The sequence below is a fragment of the Dermacentor albipictus genome, chromosome 5 (genome assembly GCF_038994185.2).
Source record: "Dermacentor albipictus isolate Rhodes 1998 colony chromosome 5, USDA_Dalb.pri_finalv2, whole genome shotgun sequence".
NCBI lineage: Eukaryota > Metazoa > Arthropoda > Arachnida > Ixodida > Ixodidae > Dermacentor > Dermacentor albipictus.
Window position 1 is genome coordinate 167,177,820 of NC_091825.1, and position 20,916 is coordinate 167,198,735.

At 44.8% G+C, this 20,916-nt stretch overlaps 1 protein-coding gene across 2 annotated transcripts in view; it reads left to right on the plus strand.

Annotated features, from left to right (window-relative positions):
* The window catches only part of LOC135904026 (suppressor of tumorigenicity 7 protein homolog), a 55,867-nt gene that overhangs the window by 28,597 nt on the left and 6,354 nt on the right, over window positions 1-20,916 (plus strand). For both annotated transcript variants that reach the window (XM_065434588.2, XM_065434586.2), the window contains one exon: window positions 2,135-2,232. In XM_065434588.2, the coding sequence (XP_065290660.1) occupies window positions 2,135-2,232 (98 nt within the window). The remainder of the gene's footprint in view (window positions 1-2,134; window positions 2,233-20,916) is intronic.

Consider the following 20,916-nt stretch of genomic DNA (forward strand, 5'->3'; position numbering starts at 1 on the left):
CGTGTGAAGTTCAGAACTGCTGCAAGCTGTCCACTATCTGGCAGCATGCCTAGCTGGCTGTGCTGCTAAGTCGGCAGTCGAGCGTGTACTTCGCTGCTGGTGTCACCTCCCGCACTCTGTGCACTTGCTCACTCTGTGTGCTACGTCTTGGTCAAAAGTCTTGTACTGTGCCGTAATTAAATTTGAGCAGCAGATCACATGGCCTATGGTACGTGGACGAAAGTGTTTCTGTACATGCTGCACCATCTAACCATGGCAGCACTAAACTCCTGCACACAGGCACTCAAGGAATTTTTCGCATACTGATCCATAATTATCCACATAATGAACCATTTCATTGTCTATTTTGCTTGTCCTTGTCATCAGCTCAGACAAACTGCTGTTATCACTGGGATATAGAATTCTGCACAACAAATAATGAGAATAGAAAATGAAATGAATCATCACGAAATATGACCTCTGCTCATGTTCTCGGCCATCACTCAACTTATGAGCTTTTTTATAAACTAACCGGTGCAGCAATGCAAATCTCATTTTGTGGAGTGCCCTGCACGGGACACCAGCATAAAGAAATGGTTTTCTGTTCATGTACAGTAATGGGTGCTGCACAAAATCAGGGGGCCTGCAGTGCTTGCCCAGCACACTCGCAAGCACTGTAAGACCTGTTATGCTGTTTAAACAACAGCAAAAATGGATTAACATGAACTGCTGCATAGGAGGACACATCGGCTCACCCTGTGATGATTACCAACAGCTTCTTCCCCCGTGTGCAGGCAATGTCAACCACAAAGGCTGACAGCCATTATAATGAAGTAATAGATTTAACAAAGTAAATTTGGCTCTTCCCTTCAACTTCCTTATAGTGAGGTTTTACTTTATACATGTGGAACACAAGAACGCCTATTAGATTGCTGTCTAACCATATTGAATGACATTTTCTGATGTGAAATGCAGAACTGAGTCAAAATTTATATGAAAACAAAAGCCATATTCTATTGACTGTTGAGCAAAATTTTTTTATTTATTTAGAACTTCCAAGTTTTTACAAAGTAAACAGAAATCAGAAAATTTAAAATTATTGAATAAAATTTATAACTCTCTCTCGCATGCACATACAGACTGATGGACACCACATTTTTGAAAACTGCACCTGATGACTATTTACTACAAACAAAATCAACATGCTGATTTACGATTTATATGCTACTGTTACTTTGGTTACATTACCTTTGTAAGGAAACACTGGTCAAAGAGCACAGCATTTTCTAATGAATTTTTCTGTATTATATGTTCAAACACATTCAGTTTACAGAATTCACATATCTGTTTTAGAGAAACTTGCAGCATGCTAAGTTTCCAACCCAGATTTGTTTTCCAATTCTTGTATAGTTCCATAAAAGTGTATGAAGGCCGCGAAAGAAAACTGTTCTAGAATTCACCCTTTTCTTCCAAATGCAAGATTATACTAACCTCAGTAATGTTGTTGACTAATGAGACTTTTCTACATTTTTATTAAGTGGATTTGGAAAGAGAGCTTCCAAGCTAGGCCTTCCTCTTCTTCTGAGCTTCCGCACTATAGATTCTAAAAAACAGCATATTTGAAGAAAAGAAGCACGCGATGAAAACTGAGAATTGTCAGTACTGGCTTCTTCTGGGTAGAATCATTGTGTAGTTATCGTCTGTAGTGAACAGGGCTGATAAATGTTGCAGTGTGACAAGAAATAGAGTCTCACAATGAGCCCTCTTCAACAACACTGAACATGCTTGTATGAGAGGAGTACAGGGCTCTTATTTATGATAGCACGAATGTTCTCTTGAGCTATTTTTCTTGTGCAGAGTCTATCATCGTGCTTGCCTCATGTCTCGCTTATGGTGCACTCTGGAGCAATGCTCTGCAGCTCACTCATGTAATTCACTCATGCAATGGTGCTACACTTGGGCCCTTCGTTATCTATTAATTTTTAATTACTGAATAAAGCGTTGCCTAAAGTAGGACAGTGTCAGAAGTCAGCTTGAGAAAACAGTTAAAGGTGCTTGCATCATCAAGAACATTTCCTGCTTGCGCCGTGCTTTGCGCAGCCAGTGCAAGGTGCAGGTTTGTGAATTCAGGAAGTCACATGTGGCCTTCTTGCAGGAAGGGACTGCAACGTGCTTGTCTACGTGCGCCGGCGATTGGCCATGTGTGCTCGAAAGCTGGGCAAGGTTCGTGAGGCTGTCAAGATGATGCGTGATGTGAGTGAAGCCTCAGTTAATTTCCAATCATGCTTTTTCGCACAGCTACTATCAACGTGACTTCAGGTGTTGACGAAGGATTTACATATTTGTACGTAGGTGGAAAGTTTTCATTTTTCAGAGGCATGCTGGGGCCTGACCTACTTTTCCGACCCCACCTATATATATATATATATATATATATATATATATATATATATATATATATATATATATATATATATATATATATATGTATAATACCTTTAATGATAGGAAAGTATAAGACAATGACACGAAGGGAGATTACACCACCAAGAGACATCAGTCTTTTGGTGGTGCAAGGGAAGACTGAGGATGTGAATCTGAACTGGCTCCTACTATGAGGTCTTGCAAATGCTAATGTAAGGGCATCACTTCAATAACAATTTTTCGAGGTCACACAAAATTTCTTCAAGTGCAACTGTTACTAATACTGCTTTGCCTTTCCAGCAAGACTGCAGCCTCTGCTTTTACAGTGAAGCTGTTAGCCACTCGTTGGTCAGCATTTTATTGCGGTGGAAATTATGTGGACACTCCAAGCCTATTTCTGCCATCGATATCGCCATCACCGTGAGGTTCCGTATAAAGTCCAGGGGCGAGAACGCTGTCGCCAAGCGCCCTACACTGTATGTGCGAGTGAAAGCGTGCAAGGGGAGATGATAATCGCGGCTCAGTCTCGCTCGTGCGTAAGGGAGGAATAGCGGGGAGTAAGCACGCCATCTTCCATGGTGCTTGAGGCACTGGAGGGAGGGGGTGGCATTCTACTCCGACTGCAACTGCGCATGTAGTGGCTGCGCGGTTGCAAGGCCGTATCTCGAGAGCGATCTGCATTAGGTGCACCGGCGGCTCACAGCTGTGTGTGTGTGCTGTGTGTTCTCGGCGCTCACTTTGCGTTGAGTGCACAAATGTCACTGCGCTCGCTGCTGCCGCGTTTCCTCACGCCAGCGTTTTGACAGTGAGTGTTCGCGGTCATCGAGTATGATATGTTCATGTTTGCTGTGCACGCTGACACCATGCTTGTTAATTTAGTTAGCAAGCAAATGTTTACTAGGCGATACAGCCAATAAAAGCACTATATTTACTTCGTATGGCTGTATGCTAATTTGCTATTGCAATCAATGCTACGCCTTTTGGACAAAACTGCGACTTTCTTGTGTCCATGTCTGTGGGCAAAAATGTGGGCCAATCCTGGAGGTAGTGAAATACCGGCTGACCCGCGGTGGAGGTGCAGCAGGATTCAAAAACTCAGCATAGTTTCTGTTAGGGTGGGGAGGGGGGGAAGGGGGGATTACATGCCAAAACCACAATTTGATTATGAGACACGCCGTAGTGGGGGACTTGAAAAATTTGGATCCCCTAGGGTTCTTTAAATGCACCTAAATCTAAGTACACGGGTCTTTTCGCATTTTGCCCCTATAGAAATGCGGCTGCCATGGCCAGGTTTCGATAACTCAGCAAAGTGAAGCAAGAAGTGTGTATACATTCTTTGGAATCACGCATACAACATGCAGAACGGCATTCGTTTCAATAACGAGCAAGCACAAAACAAGCATCCGAACCACATAATTGATGATAAAGCCCTCCTGGTCACAAAGTGAAGCATGTAGCGCTCCCCGCACACGTTTCCCGGTAAAGATTACTGTTGTGCAAGCTGCCATGGTGACGGCCACTTGCAACGGGGGAAGGTGACGTCACTGGCCTTTCATATATAAAAGAACAAGCCTAGCAACTGATTTAATTGTTGTTGCAGCACCGCTATGGGTAGGCAACACATAGTTAGGACTCCAGAGGAGCGGCATGAGTTCAAGGAGCAGCAAAGGTAGAAAGAAACGACAATGCAACCAGCGACAGCATGCTGTCAAAATAACCATTACTCTAATACAATATAGCATTGCGTATCAGGAGTTGTAGTGGTTCGCTGGACATCCACCATCACAAGTCATTTATTATTATTATTATTATTATTATTATTATTATTATTATTATTATTATTTCTTTCACTATGAGCTCGCGTATAAGTGCTGCTGAGCATGACTGCTATTGATCATAATTTTGAGTGAATCCGTTTTGGCCTCATTTGGATTAGTGAATGAATTATGCATATTTATGACCACTGTATGCAAGTGGCAATGTTTCCATACCTAATAAATGTAAATTATTAGACAAGTCTTTCTTTTTTTTTGTTTCATGAGTCATTAGCATTGGCTACTGGAAAGAGAAGCAGTGCTCAGACACATATAATTCACATGCACTTCACACACCGTTGAACGAAGACTCTGCCGGAGGCGTCACTGAAGTTTGCAGGTTTTTTTTAAGGATCAACAAAGCACGCAAAGCAATTTGTAGCGAGGTGAACATGCAGCAACATATTCATTCTCTAGGCATAGGCTATCCATACAATTAGGAATAATTATTAGTTCACTAGCTCCTTCTCTTGAAAAAATATAATACTTTGTCCTGTGTATACAGGGTGTCCCAACTGTCATGCAGCAATATATAAACATAAGCAAATGCCACGTTGAACCAAGGTAATGTCGTTTGCCATCACTTGGAGATACTCAGATTATTTTTTGTATTCTGCCCAATTATATTCTTAGTCTTAATTAGTCAATCCTCGATTGGTTGGCTTGCAACTGCTCTAGATTGCCAACGCATGGAATCACTAAAGTTTCTGCATTGCATTATTAACTCCTCTTGCCGGACTTTTTCAGATAATTACCTAACTCCTGCTAAATCACCTAATACTAGAAGTCACCATCACCTAAACATCGCGCCTTATTCTGCTCGTACGGGCACTTACATACAGCTCCCTTCCCTGCATAATTGAATACAGTCGCCGACCGTTAATTCGGACCTCACTGGGACTGCGGAAATGTCCGAATAAACAGGTGTCCGAAAAAGCAGATTGAGAAAAAAAAATGAAATCCTTTATTTCCACGCACTTATTCGGGCTCGGCAGTAGGCTTGAAGAAATCATGAATGCGCCGTTGCACGCTATTCAGTTTACGCGCAATCAGATAAGCCTGAATCTCGGAGAGGGTCGTACGGCGGCTGAAAGCACAGTCACTGCTTGTACACGCTCCGTATGCGACGGCAGCGTAGCACATGGTGCGTCATCTTCCGACTCGAGAGTCATTGTCCGGCGGTGCAGCAGAAACCTGACGAATGATCTCGCCGTCGTCGAGTTCTGCGCACGTCAGTACAGCAGTGTCAGCAGCTGTGAAACTGTCAAATGAGACGGTGTCCGGAGTCGCAATGCAACCACTGCGCAGGTCTCGGCAGAATATTTTCCGCGTCAGTAGGGAGCACATCGGAAGGCGATAAATCTTAGGCCTCCCGGCACCCGCTTGCCGGCATTCCCCAGCGCAGTCTGCGCGGGCACTGTCGGCGCCATTAGAGACTTGACGGGATGTTTCCGTATGCCGCGTTGGATCACCGAAACCTCGACAGAGCACACAGAGCAAACACCACCGTGCCGACGGCAGTCACACAAACGAAAAAACGTGGCCTGCTCGCAGCGTCGTGCGCGAAGAAACAAATCAGCTGCTGGATTGTCTTGACATGGCTTACTAAGCTGAAACCGGAACTACTGAAGAGCCACTCTATCGAACCAGGCAGAAACGATGATGATGAGCGGGGATTCCTAGTAGCGCCACTTCGTGGGGCAGCAAGGAAGCTCCGTTCACAACAAAATTCGCGTTCAGCAAGTCGAACCATACACCGGTCAGAGTCGGTGCATGGTGCTCTCGACCTAGTTGGCTCAAGAAGTGTCCGAAAAATCACACGAGAGGTTGCAAGGTGTCCGAACTTTCGGCAGTTGTTATACATTGTGGTCTATGGGGAGAATGGCGGTGCCGCGAAGCTGACCGAATAATCGGGCATGTCCGAATTTTTGGAGTCCGGAAAATCGGTCGGCGACTGTATTGGAATTCTTTGTCTGGTCCCCAAGTCGTTCTCTTCCTTTAAACTTATTTTTAGTGACTGTTGAATAAGGTAGTTAGTATCTTCATTTGGTCTGTATTGTTGATATTGCCTCTGTTATTTGTCATTGTTCTGCTTTTCATACCTACGCCTGCAATAGCTCAATAGAACTGCAGTATGCACAAATAAAAATTTTAAAAATCAACTTCTCAGATAGTATGATATAGATGAAAAGTGTCAATGAAAAAATTGTGCAGCAACCTGAAAAACTCCCGATACAGCTTCCTGTTGCTCACAACGTGCTGCATAAAAGTGCTCTTCCATGTGTGAAAGCAACCAGCAAATACGTGCAAAATTGCAATGCGACTTGCCACTCGAGGCACTTTGCATGTATTCGCAAGCTTCTTTCATGCTTGGAAAAACACTTATATAAAGCACGTATTGAGCTACAGAAAGCTGTATCGGGAGATCTTCAAGTCGCTCTACAATTTTCTCATTGATACTTTTCATCTAATAGTAATACTTGAAAAGTTGATTCAATAATTCGGACTAATTACGTAATTAGGCAAAATGCAAAAAACATAGTCTGAGATCTCCAAGTGACGGCAAACAACATTACCTTGATTGTGCCCAGCTACGTGGCAGTTGCATATGTTTAAATCTTGGTGCATGATAGTTGGGACACACTGTATATTTACATATATTGTGTCTGTACATAATTTTCACAGTTGAAATTAAAAAAAAAAATTCAAGTAAAAAAATACGGATGAGGTAGTTGCTGCAGGTGCTTTAATGTGCTTGTCCTCCTATTTCTAGGATTTGCAGAAATAAAGCGAAAACATGAATTAACAGCCATTTTTGTCCGCGCCAACAATGATGCACTAAAGTGTTTAGCCGCAATAAAATTTTAAGTGAAAAGGGAGAGGCAACTCAAAAGAAACCTCAAATAATGCAGGTAACAGAACATTTTGGCAATTACACTTTAAGAGGGGAGTGGGGTGGTAGGCTTTGGCATCGCCGGGGGTGGGGGGGTGGGGGGGCTCTGCTCCCACCGAAAATCCCTGGAGGGGGCTCGAGCCCCGGAGCCCTCCCCCCCTCCTCGTAGTCGATGCCTATGGATTCGTACATCACTACGAATCTAGCAGCCCCCTTTCTGATGTGACTTGATAATGATAGCTAGCAACACAGGAAGCCCAACATAATTGTGAATAACTGCAACCATGCCGTGTGTTGTTAGTAGCAGTAGACATAACAGAACAAATGCATAACTTCAACCAGTGTAACTAAGTTAGTCCAGGAAGTAGCAAGAGCACGGAGGCATTGTTTGATAGATTAGACATGATAAATAAATCATGAGCCATTGCATTCTGTGAAGGTAGATGACCAGCGAAGCTGTTTAGCACATGGCATGTACAAACACATTTATTGTCTTGATATATATGTATATATATATAGTCTCTACATTACGAGAAGGATGAGCCATTGCTGATGATGATAGTTTTGTTGACGTAGAACAAGAATGCACGGAAGCCTAGCCATAACAGGGTGTCTACCAACCGGGAAAACCGGGAATTCTCAGGGATTTTGAGTAGTCTGGAAAAAGTCAGGGAAAACTCAGGGAATTTGGGCCTCTATCAGGGAAAATTAGTGGCAATTTTATTGGAAGGGTCGAAAGTCGCGGTAATGCTGGCTTGAGCAGCAGACATGAATCGCAGTGAATCGTCTTTGACGCCCTGTCGTCGGCTGGATGAGTTGCCAGTGTGCAGTCAACGACCGACTTCCGGATTCCCGATAATTTGGATGGCTTCGCGGCACCGCCACGTACCCCATAGAGTCAACGCATCAGAACGTGTGAAATTTCGAACTCTTCGCCGTCCGATTTTCCGGACGTTTTGTCGTGACCGCAAGTCCGAAACGGCAATAATCAAAGGCACCACCGCTGCCGTTTCGATTACTTCGCCACCTGGAACCGGCACTCTCGCGCGCAGATCCGCTGTCAGCCGTTGCCACCACTGCGGCAACGCTAGGCCTAGCTGCTTCGACGTTCGCTATGAAGCTTCTTGCCGTTTGGTGCTGAGTTTTTTATTGAAAGAATTAGCTGCTGTCAGCAATGGCACGGACTCCGCTTTTGTAGTCCTCGCGATTGGCTTAGAAACTTAGAAAACAGGGTGCGTTGCATAATGCCGGTTCCCGAAAGTCAGCTTCGCCTTTGTACAGAAATGTTACATGGTGAAGCATACGCGAAAGTATTGCAGTGAAGCATAACAAGCGTGGGAAGGGGCTATTGCCACGGAAAACAGTATGTATTCCTTAATTATACACACGTGCACCCGGTATTTCCTGTCACAGTACGAGCGCCGATATGCCTAATATGTGTACCGACAGGCCTTCAGAGCGTTTTCGAACGTGCCTGTGGAGGTTTGAGCCCCTAAGGGCAGTAAATGACACGCATTTATTTTTTTCCAACTGGCCGATTTTTCGAACGTTTTCGCGACCCCTAGGGAGTTATAAAATCGGCCGTGGACTGTGCAACTGACCAAGATGCTTCAAATGGTCCTTGGGGCAAACGAGTGGCAGAAGGAGGACAAGAACAGAAATGATGTATGCATTGAGGAATAAATGGGAAATAAAGCTTGCTGCCGCCGTTATGAAGGAGCTTGAGCTCAAAAAACAGTTTTGGCTGATGCCGAGATGCAGGTGTCCCGCATCCAAACCAAAATAAACTCTTTAAAGCAGTGAAACACAACACTCAGGCGTCGTGCGTGGGCTGAGAGTATGTCGAGACAGTTGAGGTTGACTTACGAGTGGTTAAGAGAGAATCTCAATTGTGACAGAGTTTGGACCTCATACCACTGAGCTTGCTATCAGTTGATAGAGATTGCTCATATATTCAAATATATTCACTTCTATGTGCATCTCCTTTTTATTCGTATTTGTGAATGTCCGACTTATTTGCAATTTTTTTTTCGAAGACACTTTATTTGCTGTGCATTTTACTAACCCCTGCCTTCAATTCTCTTTTTGAATAACATAAACACTACTGCTTAGTATTCAAATTGGATTAAGTCGCTTTTTAATTTTTTTCATGTGCTTACTCGAGAGTGACAGCATCAGGCGATATGGTTCCAGCCCGTCTTGACATAAAACATAGTTTTGCATCACTCAGGGAAATGGGCAAAGGCACTCAGGGAGAACCTGGAAAACTCAGGGAATTTGGAAATGTCAACTTGGTAGACACCCTGCATAAACTGTTTCCCTGTAAAATACATTTTGTGGGGTTCCAAGCGTTCTCTTGGGACAAAGGAACGATTACACAGTAGTGGAAACAAATCAAACGGCATTTATTGTGCCTTTTATACACCAATGCCAGCTAGCCGAATTACAACTAATGGAACATGCTGATGAGCACTGACAAATCAAGAAAATCCAACTCGCTGCACAAGGATATCGAATGAATATGTTCGCTCCATTCTGGACAGCAATGCCAAAGTCACTTGCAGAGGGCACGCGAACAGAGGCCTTTCCGAAGGCTTTCGCAGGGCAGTCCAGCGAAGCGTGCCAGTGAGCATGCGATGCCGACCTCCAGCCAAAAAAGGCGAAAGCCAGTTACCCTTCTGCCTGAATATCCCCGCTGTCAGGTGGTGATGGCAGCAGAACACCCGTGCCATCTAACTACCTACTACAGCTGGCGCACATACGACGTAGGGGTAAACCGTATTCTAGGAGACACAATGCAGGGAAAAGCAACATCAGGGGACACGAAAGAGTCAAGCATCCATACAATTCACATGTATAAGCATTACACTAAAAGAAAACTTAAGAATTCCCCATGTTGCATGGGAATAGTGCAGTGTAGGTTGGGGGTGCGCACTGTCCATGGCAGGCAGGGAGCTTCTAATTGTCAGGCCAGTTCGTCACAGGGGTATCAGAAGTTCCAGGGGGTGAGGGTGTTGAGGGTAGAGGAGAAGTGGTTGTCATTTTTTATTTTTTATTTGTGTTGATGTGTTGTGTAGCACTAGCAACGTTTGTGACTCGAATACTTGTAACAAAGATTATGAACAATTTCATGCTTACACAAGGAATAAGGTCATACTTATGAACATACTAAACTAAAGAACAGTTAACTGCATAAACTGTGTTCTCTACATAAACACCAGGAAGCTGAATCCATGCTCAACACATGTACACACATGCGGAAGACGTATATTGGCACTTTGATATTGACACATTTACATTTATAATTTGTTTATTCTTTTTCCGGGGACCACTTTTCACCTGCTAACTGTTGTGTCACGGTGTATCGGTTTCGGTTTCGCTTTTTCTCGTGTCAGCACTTTCATCTGCCCACCTTATGTAACTCCTACGTCACTGTATCGTTGCCCTTCTATATATGATAAGGGATCACGTGTCTGGCCGGGAGTCACACTACAAACCTCGGAAGCGCCTCATTAATTCTTTCCACCCAATGCTCCACACTTTGGGCTTCTCTGCGTTCAGGAAGCCCAATGGTCGCCCGTCACCTCGCCATGCTGGTGTCCGTGTGCCACCTTCTCAATTCCACACTTAACTGGTCTAGACCACACGGGCGCTTGCTGATGCGTGCAAGCTCGCGAGTAGTGGTGGTTTGCCAATCTGCACGAGATGTGCACCAGCACATGCCCGCTTGGTTCAGTCATAGATAGACATACTAACGTACTTTGGTATTGACGGTGCTTCAAAACGCTGAAATATTGATAAATGCACTGTCTGTTTTTAGAGTCATTAAACAGCCAAAAAGTAAAGAAAAAGCACATTCTCACATGACATAAATCTGCCTCATTGAATGTTGATTGTACCGCATTGTAGCTGCGTAGCTAGGTGTGTGGAAATGCGAAACAGTCAGAGCACCAACATCTTTCTGGAACAGATGTTTGTGCTCACCTGCCGTGGTTGCTCAGTGGCTATGGTGTTGGGCTGCTGAGCACGAGGTCGCGGGATCGAATCCCGGCCACGGCGGCCGCATTTCGATGGGGGTGAAATGCGAAAACAGCCATGTACTTAGATTTAGGTGCACGTTAAAGAACCCCAGGTGGTCAAAATTTCCAGAGTCCTCCACTACGGCGTGCCTCATAATCAGAAAGTGATTTTGGCACATAAAACCCCATAATTAAAAAAAAAAAGATGTTTGTGCTCACACTGCACATGGACGCATATGATCTGTCCCACACCATCTGCGCTAGTGCGGCGGCTCGAGCTTGCGCGTGGTGGCAAGCATACATGTGGTTTGGCCTTTAATATTATAACTCGGCACAAGACGTACCTGCATACCATATATCATACATCAGGACTATCTTGGATGTTATTGCCGGTTTTATTGGTTGCCAATGTTGTCGCGAAGCTTGTGTAATCAGATTGCATGTGCAATGCGAACAGTCTTGTGCATTCTAGAACACATGCAAGCACCGGTGATTATGCTGCAATCTTCGCCAAGTCATGTATAAATAGCCGCCACTCTTGACCCAGGGATCAGATTTCGACAATCGACGCATGAGCACGTCACTATCGTTCTGCCCGAAGGTAACTAGTTGTTGTGGGCGCAGGTTCACCGAATAAAGAGTTAGTTTTGCGACTCGCTGTTGTGCCCGTTATGTTCTTCCCTTGCATAGTCAGGCATGATAATTTGCATGACACTGGTACATCTAGATAATTTACGGCTGCTACACACAACAATTGGTTGAATGTGTACAAGCACAGACACTTTGCACATCCCACAACTATTCACTCAATAACTAATCTAGTAAAAGAACTAGGACCTCTATGTGCTTCCTACTAATAAAACAATGAAACCACCACAAATATATGTGGACATTCTAAATTGCATGCTGAAAGGTTACATCCGCCTGGCTTTCCCGCCACTTTCATGGTAAACTTGATAAAAAACATGTTGGTCATTGTCAGTGGCATTTCAGGTGTCTGGCAGTTCCAGGCCTTCAATGGTGATGCTCAGCAGCTCATTCGTTTGGTTAGGGAGAAGGCAGCCTTTTTCTGATGACAAGACCCAGTGGCTGTGGTGATTGGTAGTAGCAGAAGATGACAAACAACATCTTGCAACTTGAGAAGTGAGAAACTACGAGAAGCGAAGATAGAAATGTTGTGGATGTCAAATCCTTCTTCAGTTGTCAAAAAATGTTACACTCTGCATCTAGATTCCTCCGGTCTTGCTGCACGCATCACATTCTTGCACCCTGGCCGTGGCACTTTGAAGCCCAGGTGGTCATCGTAGTTCGCCGTACTTTCTTTCATGCGGAAGTCATGATTTCTTCCACCACAAGCTAACTGTGGACAATGTGTCCTTTTGTGTGCATGCTCTTCCGGCACTGTTAAATGAAATTCCCCGTTGAGCGTTAAAAAAATATATCCTTTTGAATTAAGCGGGTGTCATCAAAAAAGTAAGGGAGTGTGTAAGGAATTAACTGCATCAGACACCTGATCTGCATGAATGATGTGGAAGGCAAGATGAGATGCTAACCATTCAGGTTCGCTAACAATTTGAAATCCCAGAAAAGGTGCTTTCTCGTTGTCATGAAACAGATGCACAATGCAACCCTATGCTGGCCCCTACAGCGATAACTGCAGAGCAGTCGCTCAGAGACCTACTTGCTTAAAAGCTTGCTGGCCAATCAACGGTGAGGCACCTGTGATAGTTTAGCTGTGAAGCATGAGGGTGGCAGGTTCTGCAGGCATGCCCGAAATAGTTGTGCAGGAGCCACTTTTCCATTTCATTCCAACATTTTTCTTAAAGAGGCCCTGAAACACTCTTTAAACATACTTTTAAGCCCACGAAAGGCACTTATTGATAGGTCAGGCACAATTAGTCTCGACCGCCTTGATCAGCTGAGTGCCTGTCGAGATTCAGCTAGCCAGCTGCACGTCGTTTTCCTCCTCTTCGCCCATCTTGGATGCACCACATCCTATTGAGGCGTAAGCCTAGCACACATGTAAGAGTGTCACATTTTCCTCCGCATAGACGAAGCCCGCTGGGCAAGTCAAACAGGCTGTCGAGAGGTGAAGAGCTTTAAACAGACAAATTCAGTCTTTGCTGTCCATCGGCCATTTGATGTGAGGCGTGATATGCAGTAGGTCAATTCACCTATACAATCCAAAATAACATAGGGTCCAACATAGTGGGCCAGCAGCCTTTCACATAACCCATGTTTTCTTGTTGGTTTCCACAGTCACACTAAGTCACCAGGGTCATATATCACATCTTGGTGTCGGCGGTCGTAACATGCCTTCGAGCGGTCTTGTGAAACAAGAGTGCACAAAGAAGCTAGTCGTCGGGCCTCTTCAGCAAGAGAGATGGTCTCGGATATACAGACATTATCGTAGCTTGAAAATAGGAAGATAGTGTCCAGTGTATAACGAGGCGGATGAGCATAAAGAAGAAAGAAGGGTCTGTAGCTCGTAGTTTCGTGCTGTGAGGTATTAAATGCATACATAATGAAAGGTAGCATGCTGTCCCAGTTCTTATGATCTGACATGACATACACATACAGCATGTTAGTAACAGTTTATTTATTCAAAATACCTTAGAGGCCCGAATAATGGGCATTGGGTAAGAAAAGCGTCAAAAATTTTACAGAATATATATAGCAAACAATTATACAGAACATAAAGCGCTTTGTTAATAATAATAATACAACGAAGAGTCAAGTTTACACAAACTCTAAGATTCTTAGATCAAAAAAAGAAAAAAGAAGGCACACAAGAAGCAACGCAGACAAGTTTTTTTGTTTTTTTAGTAAGAAGTGAATGTTTATGTCTTGACGGAATTTTTCTTTGTTAGCTTCAGCTACCAGGATATCGGGAATCTATCGGGAGTTCTATTGGTGCATTCTGTAAGGCCATTTGTTTGTGGGTGGTGTGTAGGTCTGGTTGGAGAATGACGAAACACTGTAGAAAAATACATACTTCAGTTGCAGTAGCCGATGGTATAGCAGCTGTCTCAGAGCAGCATCTCAAGTGATCGGCACACACGACAATCCAGCAATTTCCATCAGATGACTGCAGGAAAGGAGCAAGAAGGTCGATGACGACTTGCTCGAAAGGAGTACTTGGGGGTGGCACTGGATGTAGTCGACAAGGAGGGGCACTCGTCGTACGCTTTTAACGTTGACACTCGTTGCAGCTGGACGCGTGCTGGCCAATCGTCTGACGCATTTTAGGCGAGTAGAACCTTTCTTGAACGTGGTAGTGTGTTTGTGCAGATCCCAAGTGACCAGATGTTGGATCCAGGGTGTCTACCGACCGGGAAAACCAGGATTTCTCAGGGATTTTGAGTAGTCCGGAAAAACTCAGGGAATTTGTGCCTCTATCAGGGAAAATTAGCTGTAATGTTATTGAAAGTGTCGAAAGTCGCGGTAATGCTGGCGTGAGTAACAAACAGGAATCGTAATGGATAGTCTTTGACGCCCTGTCATCGGCTGGAGGAGTTGACAGTGTGCTGTCAATGGCCGATTTTCCGGATTCCCGATAATTTGGACATCCATGCGGCACCACCGCCTGCCCCTTAGAATCAATGTATCAGAACGTCTGAAATTTCGGATGCAAGAACTCTTTACTGTCCGATCTTCCGGAAGTTTTGCTGTGACCGCAGGTGCGAAACGGCATTAATCAAAGCCACCACCACTGCCATTTGATTACCTCGCTGCATCGAACCGGCGCTCTTGCACGCAGATCCACTGGCAGCCGCAGCCACCACTGCGGCAACACTAGGTCTAGCTGCATCGGCTTTCGCTATGAAGGTTCTTGCCGTTGGGTACCGTGTTTTTTATTGAAACATTTTGCTGCTGTCAGAAATGGCACGGATTCCGCCGTTGTAGTCCTCGCGATTGGCTTAGTGGCTTGGAAAGCACGGTGCGTTGCCTAATGCCGGTTCCCGAAAGTCAGCTTGGCCACGTACAGAAATGTTACTTGGTGAAGCATACGCAAAAGTATTGCAGTGAAGCATAACAAGCGTGGAAAGGGGCTATTGCCACGGAACACAGTATGTATTCCTTAATTATACACGCATGCACCCTGTATTTCCTGTCACATTACGAGCACCGATATGCCTAATACGTGTACCGACAGGCCTTCAGAGCGTTTTTGAATCTGCCTGAGGCAGTTTGAGCCCTTAGGGGTACTAAATGACAACCGACAACCATTTACTTTTTCCAACTGGCCGATTTTTCGGATGTTTTCGCAGCCCCTAGGGAGTTCGAAAAATCGGACGTTAACTGTGCAACTGACCAAGAAGGTGCTTCAAATGGTCCATAGGATGAACGAGTGGCGGAAGGAAGACAACAACATAAAGTACCTACGCATTAAGGAATGAACGGGAAAGGAAGCGTGCTGCCGCCGTTTTGAAGAAGCTTGAGCTCAAAAAACAGTGTTAGCTGATGCCGAGATGCAGGTGTCCCTGATCCAAACCAATATAAACTCTTTAAAGCAGTGATACACAACACTGAGATGCCGTGAGCGGGCTGAGAGTATGTCAGCACAGTTGAGGTTGACTTACGAGCTGTTGAGAGAGAATCCCAATTGTGACAAAGTTCGGGTCTCATACCACTAAGCTTGCTATCACGTGATAGAAATAGCTCATATTTAAAAATATTTGCTTCTATTTGTATCTCCTTTTTATTCCTCTTTGAGAATGTCTGACTCGATTTGCATATTTTTTAAGACATCTTTTTTTTTGCTGTGCATTTTACTAACCCCTCCCTTTATTCTCTTTTTGAATAACATAAACTTTACTCCTTAGTATTCAAGTTGGATTAAGTAGTTCTTTTTTAAAAATTTTTTCATATGCTTATACAGAGTGGCAGCATCGGGCAATAATGGTTTCAGCCCGTCTTGACATAAAACATAGTTTTGCATTACTTAGGGAATTTTGCGAAGGCACTCAGGGAAAACCTGGAAAACTCAGGGAATTTGGAAATGTCAACTTGGTAGACACCCTGGGATCGTCATGCATAGTGCACAAGATGGAAACACAGAGACTCTCCGGGACCACCAGGAGATATTGTGGGCCTATAGCAGAATAGTTTTTTGTACAGTACACGAACGCAGCAACAAGTGGATGGTGCTGATTTCCATGCAGGACTGATCAGTGGCTCTAAAGTTCTGTCTTTTTGCTGCTCAGTCTTGAAGGTGTTAATTTTAAGAAATCCTGGCTCCAATGATGCAGTATAGCGATTGTAGTTGTATGCATCGCAGTCCATCGTTGCAAGCGGCATGCCGTCAGCCGCTTTTATAAGAAACTGTAAAAGCATACTCCTGTAAACAAAGTGGCCAACGTCCAAGCTGGCCTGTTGGATTATAGGAGATTAACCAGCCAGCAAAGAGAATGATGGTTTGTCACCACGGTGCAGGGGCACCCGTACAGGTACAACCAGAAGCGCTGTGCTGTGAAAATCACTGCAAGAAATTCTCGCTTTGTGACGGTGTAGTTGCGCTCGAACTTGCTTAAGGAATGACTCGCGTAGGCCACGTGTTCTTGAAGTGCTGGAGAATGGGATGGGACGTCAAAAGAAACTTCAGCTCATGAAAACTGGCCTCGCATTCAGGGGTCCATTCGAAGGGAAAGCCCTTCTGAAGAAGGCATGTCAGTGGATACACAATGTTGGCAAATCCACAAATAAACTGGCGGAAGCAAAGGCCCAAAGTGCATAGCTCTTTTACTGGGCAACATTGTTTGAATGCTTCGACAGCAGCAGTCTTCACTGGATCGGGTCGCATGCCGTCCTTATTGACCAGATGGCCCAGAAACAGTGTTTGGCACTCTTGAAAATGGCATTTCTTTGAGTTGAACTCCAAACTTGCTTTTCCCAAACAGTCTAGCACAAGATCGAGATGGGCATTGTGCTCACTGAATGTGCACCCGAAAATCACAACATCGTCTAAATAGCACACGCACACTTCCCACTTCAAACCACACAAGATAGTGTTCATGAAGCGCTCGAAAGTTGCAGGCTCTTTAGACAGCCTGAACAGTATAACATTATATTCAAGAAGTCCATCTGGTGTTGTAAATGCCATTTTCTCCTTGTCTGTCTTGTGCATAACAATCTGCCAGTACCCCGACCTCAAGTCGACACACAGAAAGTAAGATGCTGATGGAAGGCAGTCGATAGCACTATCAATATGTGGAAGAGGATATACGTCCTTTTTAGTGACGCATCGAGGCGCCGGTAGTCAACACAAAATTGCCATGTACCATCTTTCTTTTTTTCAGAATCACTGGCACTGCCGACAAACTACATGATTCTTGGACTTGGTCATTGATCACCTTGCGTTCCGATGGTGATACTCTGTATGCCTTCTGTTGCAAAGGTTGGGCAGATCCTGTATCTATGCGATTGTGTATACGAGAAGGAGGAAACAATGGTGGCCCCTCTTCCTGTGAAAAGTCAGAGTCTGGCATGTTCTTGCAGCATATTCGCCACTTTATGACGCTGCTTAGTGCTGAGCGATTCGTTCGCCATAGTTAGAATGGAAGAGTCTGCAGCAAGGCATGCATTATTGAAATGGAGTTCATTCGCAGAATCAGGGGCCTCTGTAAGAATGGCGAGTGACAACACTTGACTTTGATGGTAGGCAGCAAGTCTCAGACCCTGTGGTAGTATTGCTGGTTCGCTGGAACAGCTTACAGTCCACAAGCTAGTGCGTCCGCGAAAAACTGATGGCGTGCAATATGGTATCAACCTGTTCCTCTTGATGTAGCTCAAATGAACGGGCTCTGTGGTGGCATTGAAAGTTTCGTTGGTGGTTGGGAAACACACAATTGAAACACAGGTTGCAGCTAATGGAGGCACAACTGTACCCCTGGATATACAAAGCACACTTTTGTAATATGGCAGGCTTTCCATAAACGCAGCCAAAAAGCTCGTACCTACACTAATTTCTCCGATTCTGCAGTCAACAGTGGCACCACACAGTTTCAAAAAATCAAGGCCCAGGATTACGTCAATATGTAGAACAAGGTAGAACAGCAAGCTCTGCGTTAAATATTTGACCATCCAAGATAATGTTTACATTGCACACCCCGACAGGATGCAACTCCCCACTCACTCAATGAAACGTATCAGTATGGTGCGAGCAAAATGTAATTTTTCATCCTAGGCGGCTTTTAAATGCAAGATTCATCACTGAAACGGTGGCTCCTGTGTCCATCAAGGACATTGTGGAAACTCCGTCAATTAGTACAGACACTTTATTCTTAAACGTACAAATGTGTGGAGGTATCTCTGTCGACATCGAAGACTGTCTACTGACCTCATTTCCAACAGCCGTGCTGACTAGTTTTCCAGAGGTGGCGACAGATAGCGCCGCCGTGGAGATGGTAACCGGCTTATGCGAGGAGCAGGTGGTGGTGTCAAGCTGCAGTTGGATGCTGGAGAACAGTTTTCTGCAGCATCTCTGAGTACTGGTGGGGAACGCTTCCTGGGTATGTGTACGAGGGTGAACATGTCTCAACAAGTGGAGTGCAGTACCCCCTAGACATCATCGAATGTTCAAACCTTCAGTGGTTGGCGGCAATTGTAGTATCTGGCAATGTGACCCATGTCACCGCAGCTATAGCACTCGGGAAAACGATGAACAATGAATTGCTCCTCGAAGCGTTCAGCCGTTGGGGGTTGTATAGCATGGTAAAGTGGCTGAGCCTGCTGCACAGGAGGGACGGTCGGTCTGCGTGCAAACCTTCCAAGGTGAGGGTGTTCTCGATGCTATTGATCGGGCATAAATGCACCCTCACGTGGCCATGGAGCTCCTCTGTGGTTTGTGCCCGTGACAAAGGCTGAAGGTTGCCATGAAGCACACGGTACTGCAGGCACCATGTGTTGTGGGGAATAGGCAGTGGGCTGTATGTTGTTGCACACAAGTGCCTTGTGTCGCAGCAGTTCGTCATGCATGGTCTGCCGAAAAGAAGGAAGACGATGTGCAGCTGACTACCCGAGTGTCTTTTGAGATTCAGCTAGCCAGCCACACGTCGTCTTCCTCCTTTTCACCCATCTTGGATGCCCCACATCCTGTTCAGGCGTAAACCTAGCACACATGCAAGAGTGTCACATTATTAAGAAAACGCTGCTGATCTGTAGAAGGGGCTCCTATGAACATGCCAGCCAAATATTGCGCTGAACGCCGCTGGGAATTTCCAATGTCTTGTCACGATATAGAAAATTTGCTTGGTCTCACTTCCACAATGTCATGCAGAATCATTGCAAGCAACTGGGCCCACCAACGGCTATTGGCTAATTTTGTGGTCACGAGAAGATTCTCAGTCGTACTACGATTGCAAATTTTTAGTTAAATAAATGAAACATACATATTCCTGTAATTAAAATAGACAGAAAAATAATTTCATCTTTGCATTCCCCGTCTACATATGGCAGTTGCGTGTAGCTGTATCTGCAGTGCATAGTTTACCATGGCCACCACGGGCTGCCATGACGAGACGCTCAACTTTGGGGGAGGGGGGGGCCTTTAGCCCTGTTGGCTTCTTGCCTGTGTAGCTTGCATTGTGCTAGAGGAGACGAAAAGAGTGAGAAAGTAGCGCATCACTGCGATAACTCCACTGATACTTGAAGTATTAAAAACATTCTTGCCAAATGAGATTCACAAAATGACGTCCTTTAATAATGAGGCCATTAGTTAGAAAAGTGTTTCAGGGCCCCTCTAATCTATTGTCATCGACATCCGGCAATCCGCCAGCCGTGACAACCAAGGCCAAACTCGGAGTGACCGGCGATTCGCCGACTGCTTAAATAACAGCTGTTTCTGGCTGTTTTTCGTAGATGGCAGGATATTGCAGGCTAATTTCTAGTTGTTGGCTTTTCACACTAGATAAACATATTTGTCTACACTTTCAGCAGGAGTTCTTTGTAAAACAATGGAAAGCTTGCTGCTCGCTAGACTCCGCTCTGATGTTGTAGCCGTTGCAACCTGCGTACCAGGCTTGAAAAAAAGCATACAAGCTTTCAAGTGGGCTAATTTTTGTCAGCACATACCACCAAAAACTGAAGCAGAACCATTCGATGCTGTGCTTAGTTTTCGAGGGCCAAGTTCAAAAGTCCAAGAGGAGTTCTGAGTGCAAAAAACACAAAAGTGTATTCCAAGTTCCTGCATGTTTAAACTTTTTTTTATGCTCAATTTCTAGTTCCTTTACTGCATCTGATGCGGAAGCCTTTTGTGAACAAAGGAAATTAAGACATTTTGTAAATTCAAGCAATTTTCTTACAATGTGGACCACGCTCAACGAAGCAGGAAAATGGGCCGCAGAATACCAGGCATGGCGGAGCACTGTACGGGCAGAAACAAAGCGGTTAAATCCAATGAAGAAAATGCGCTAGCAGCATAGTCGTACAATGCCCTGGTGTTCATGTGAGCATTAAAGCATATGATGCACAAGCACATGTGCAGCTCTCTTGACTATCGAAATTATCTGCCCAAGAAATCTTGCAATGTGCCTAATGCTGTAAAACACAGAATTGCCATCATTGGTTCGTAATTTGGGACTTTGGTGGAGGTAGCCTTGAAGACCTTCGCATGTAATGTGTTGATGTGCACCAATCTCTTGTTTGAGCCTGAAAGCACTGCCATTTGGCATTCAAAATTTTCGGAGACCTAAGCACACTGGCAGCACAATTTGGCCCTGATGGTGACACAGCGGTGCTGAAGACCTAGGTATGCGCAAATACTGAATGCTAATAGCTTCCAACTTGA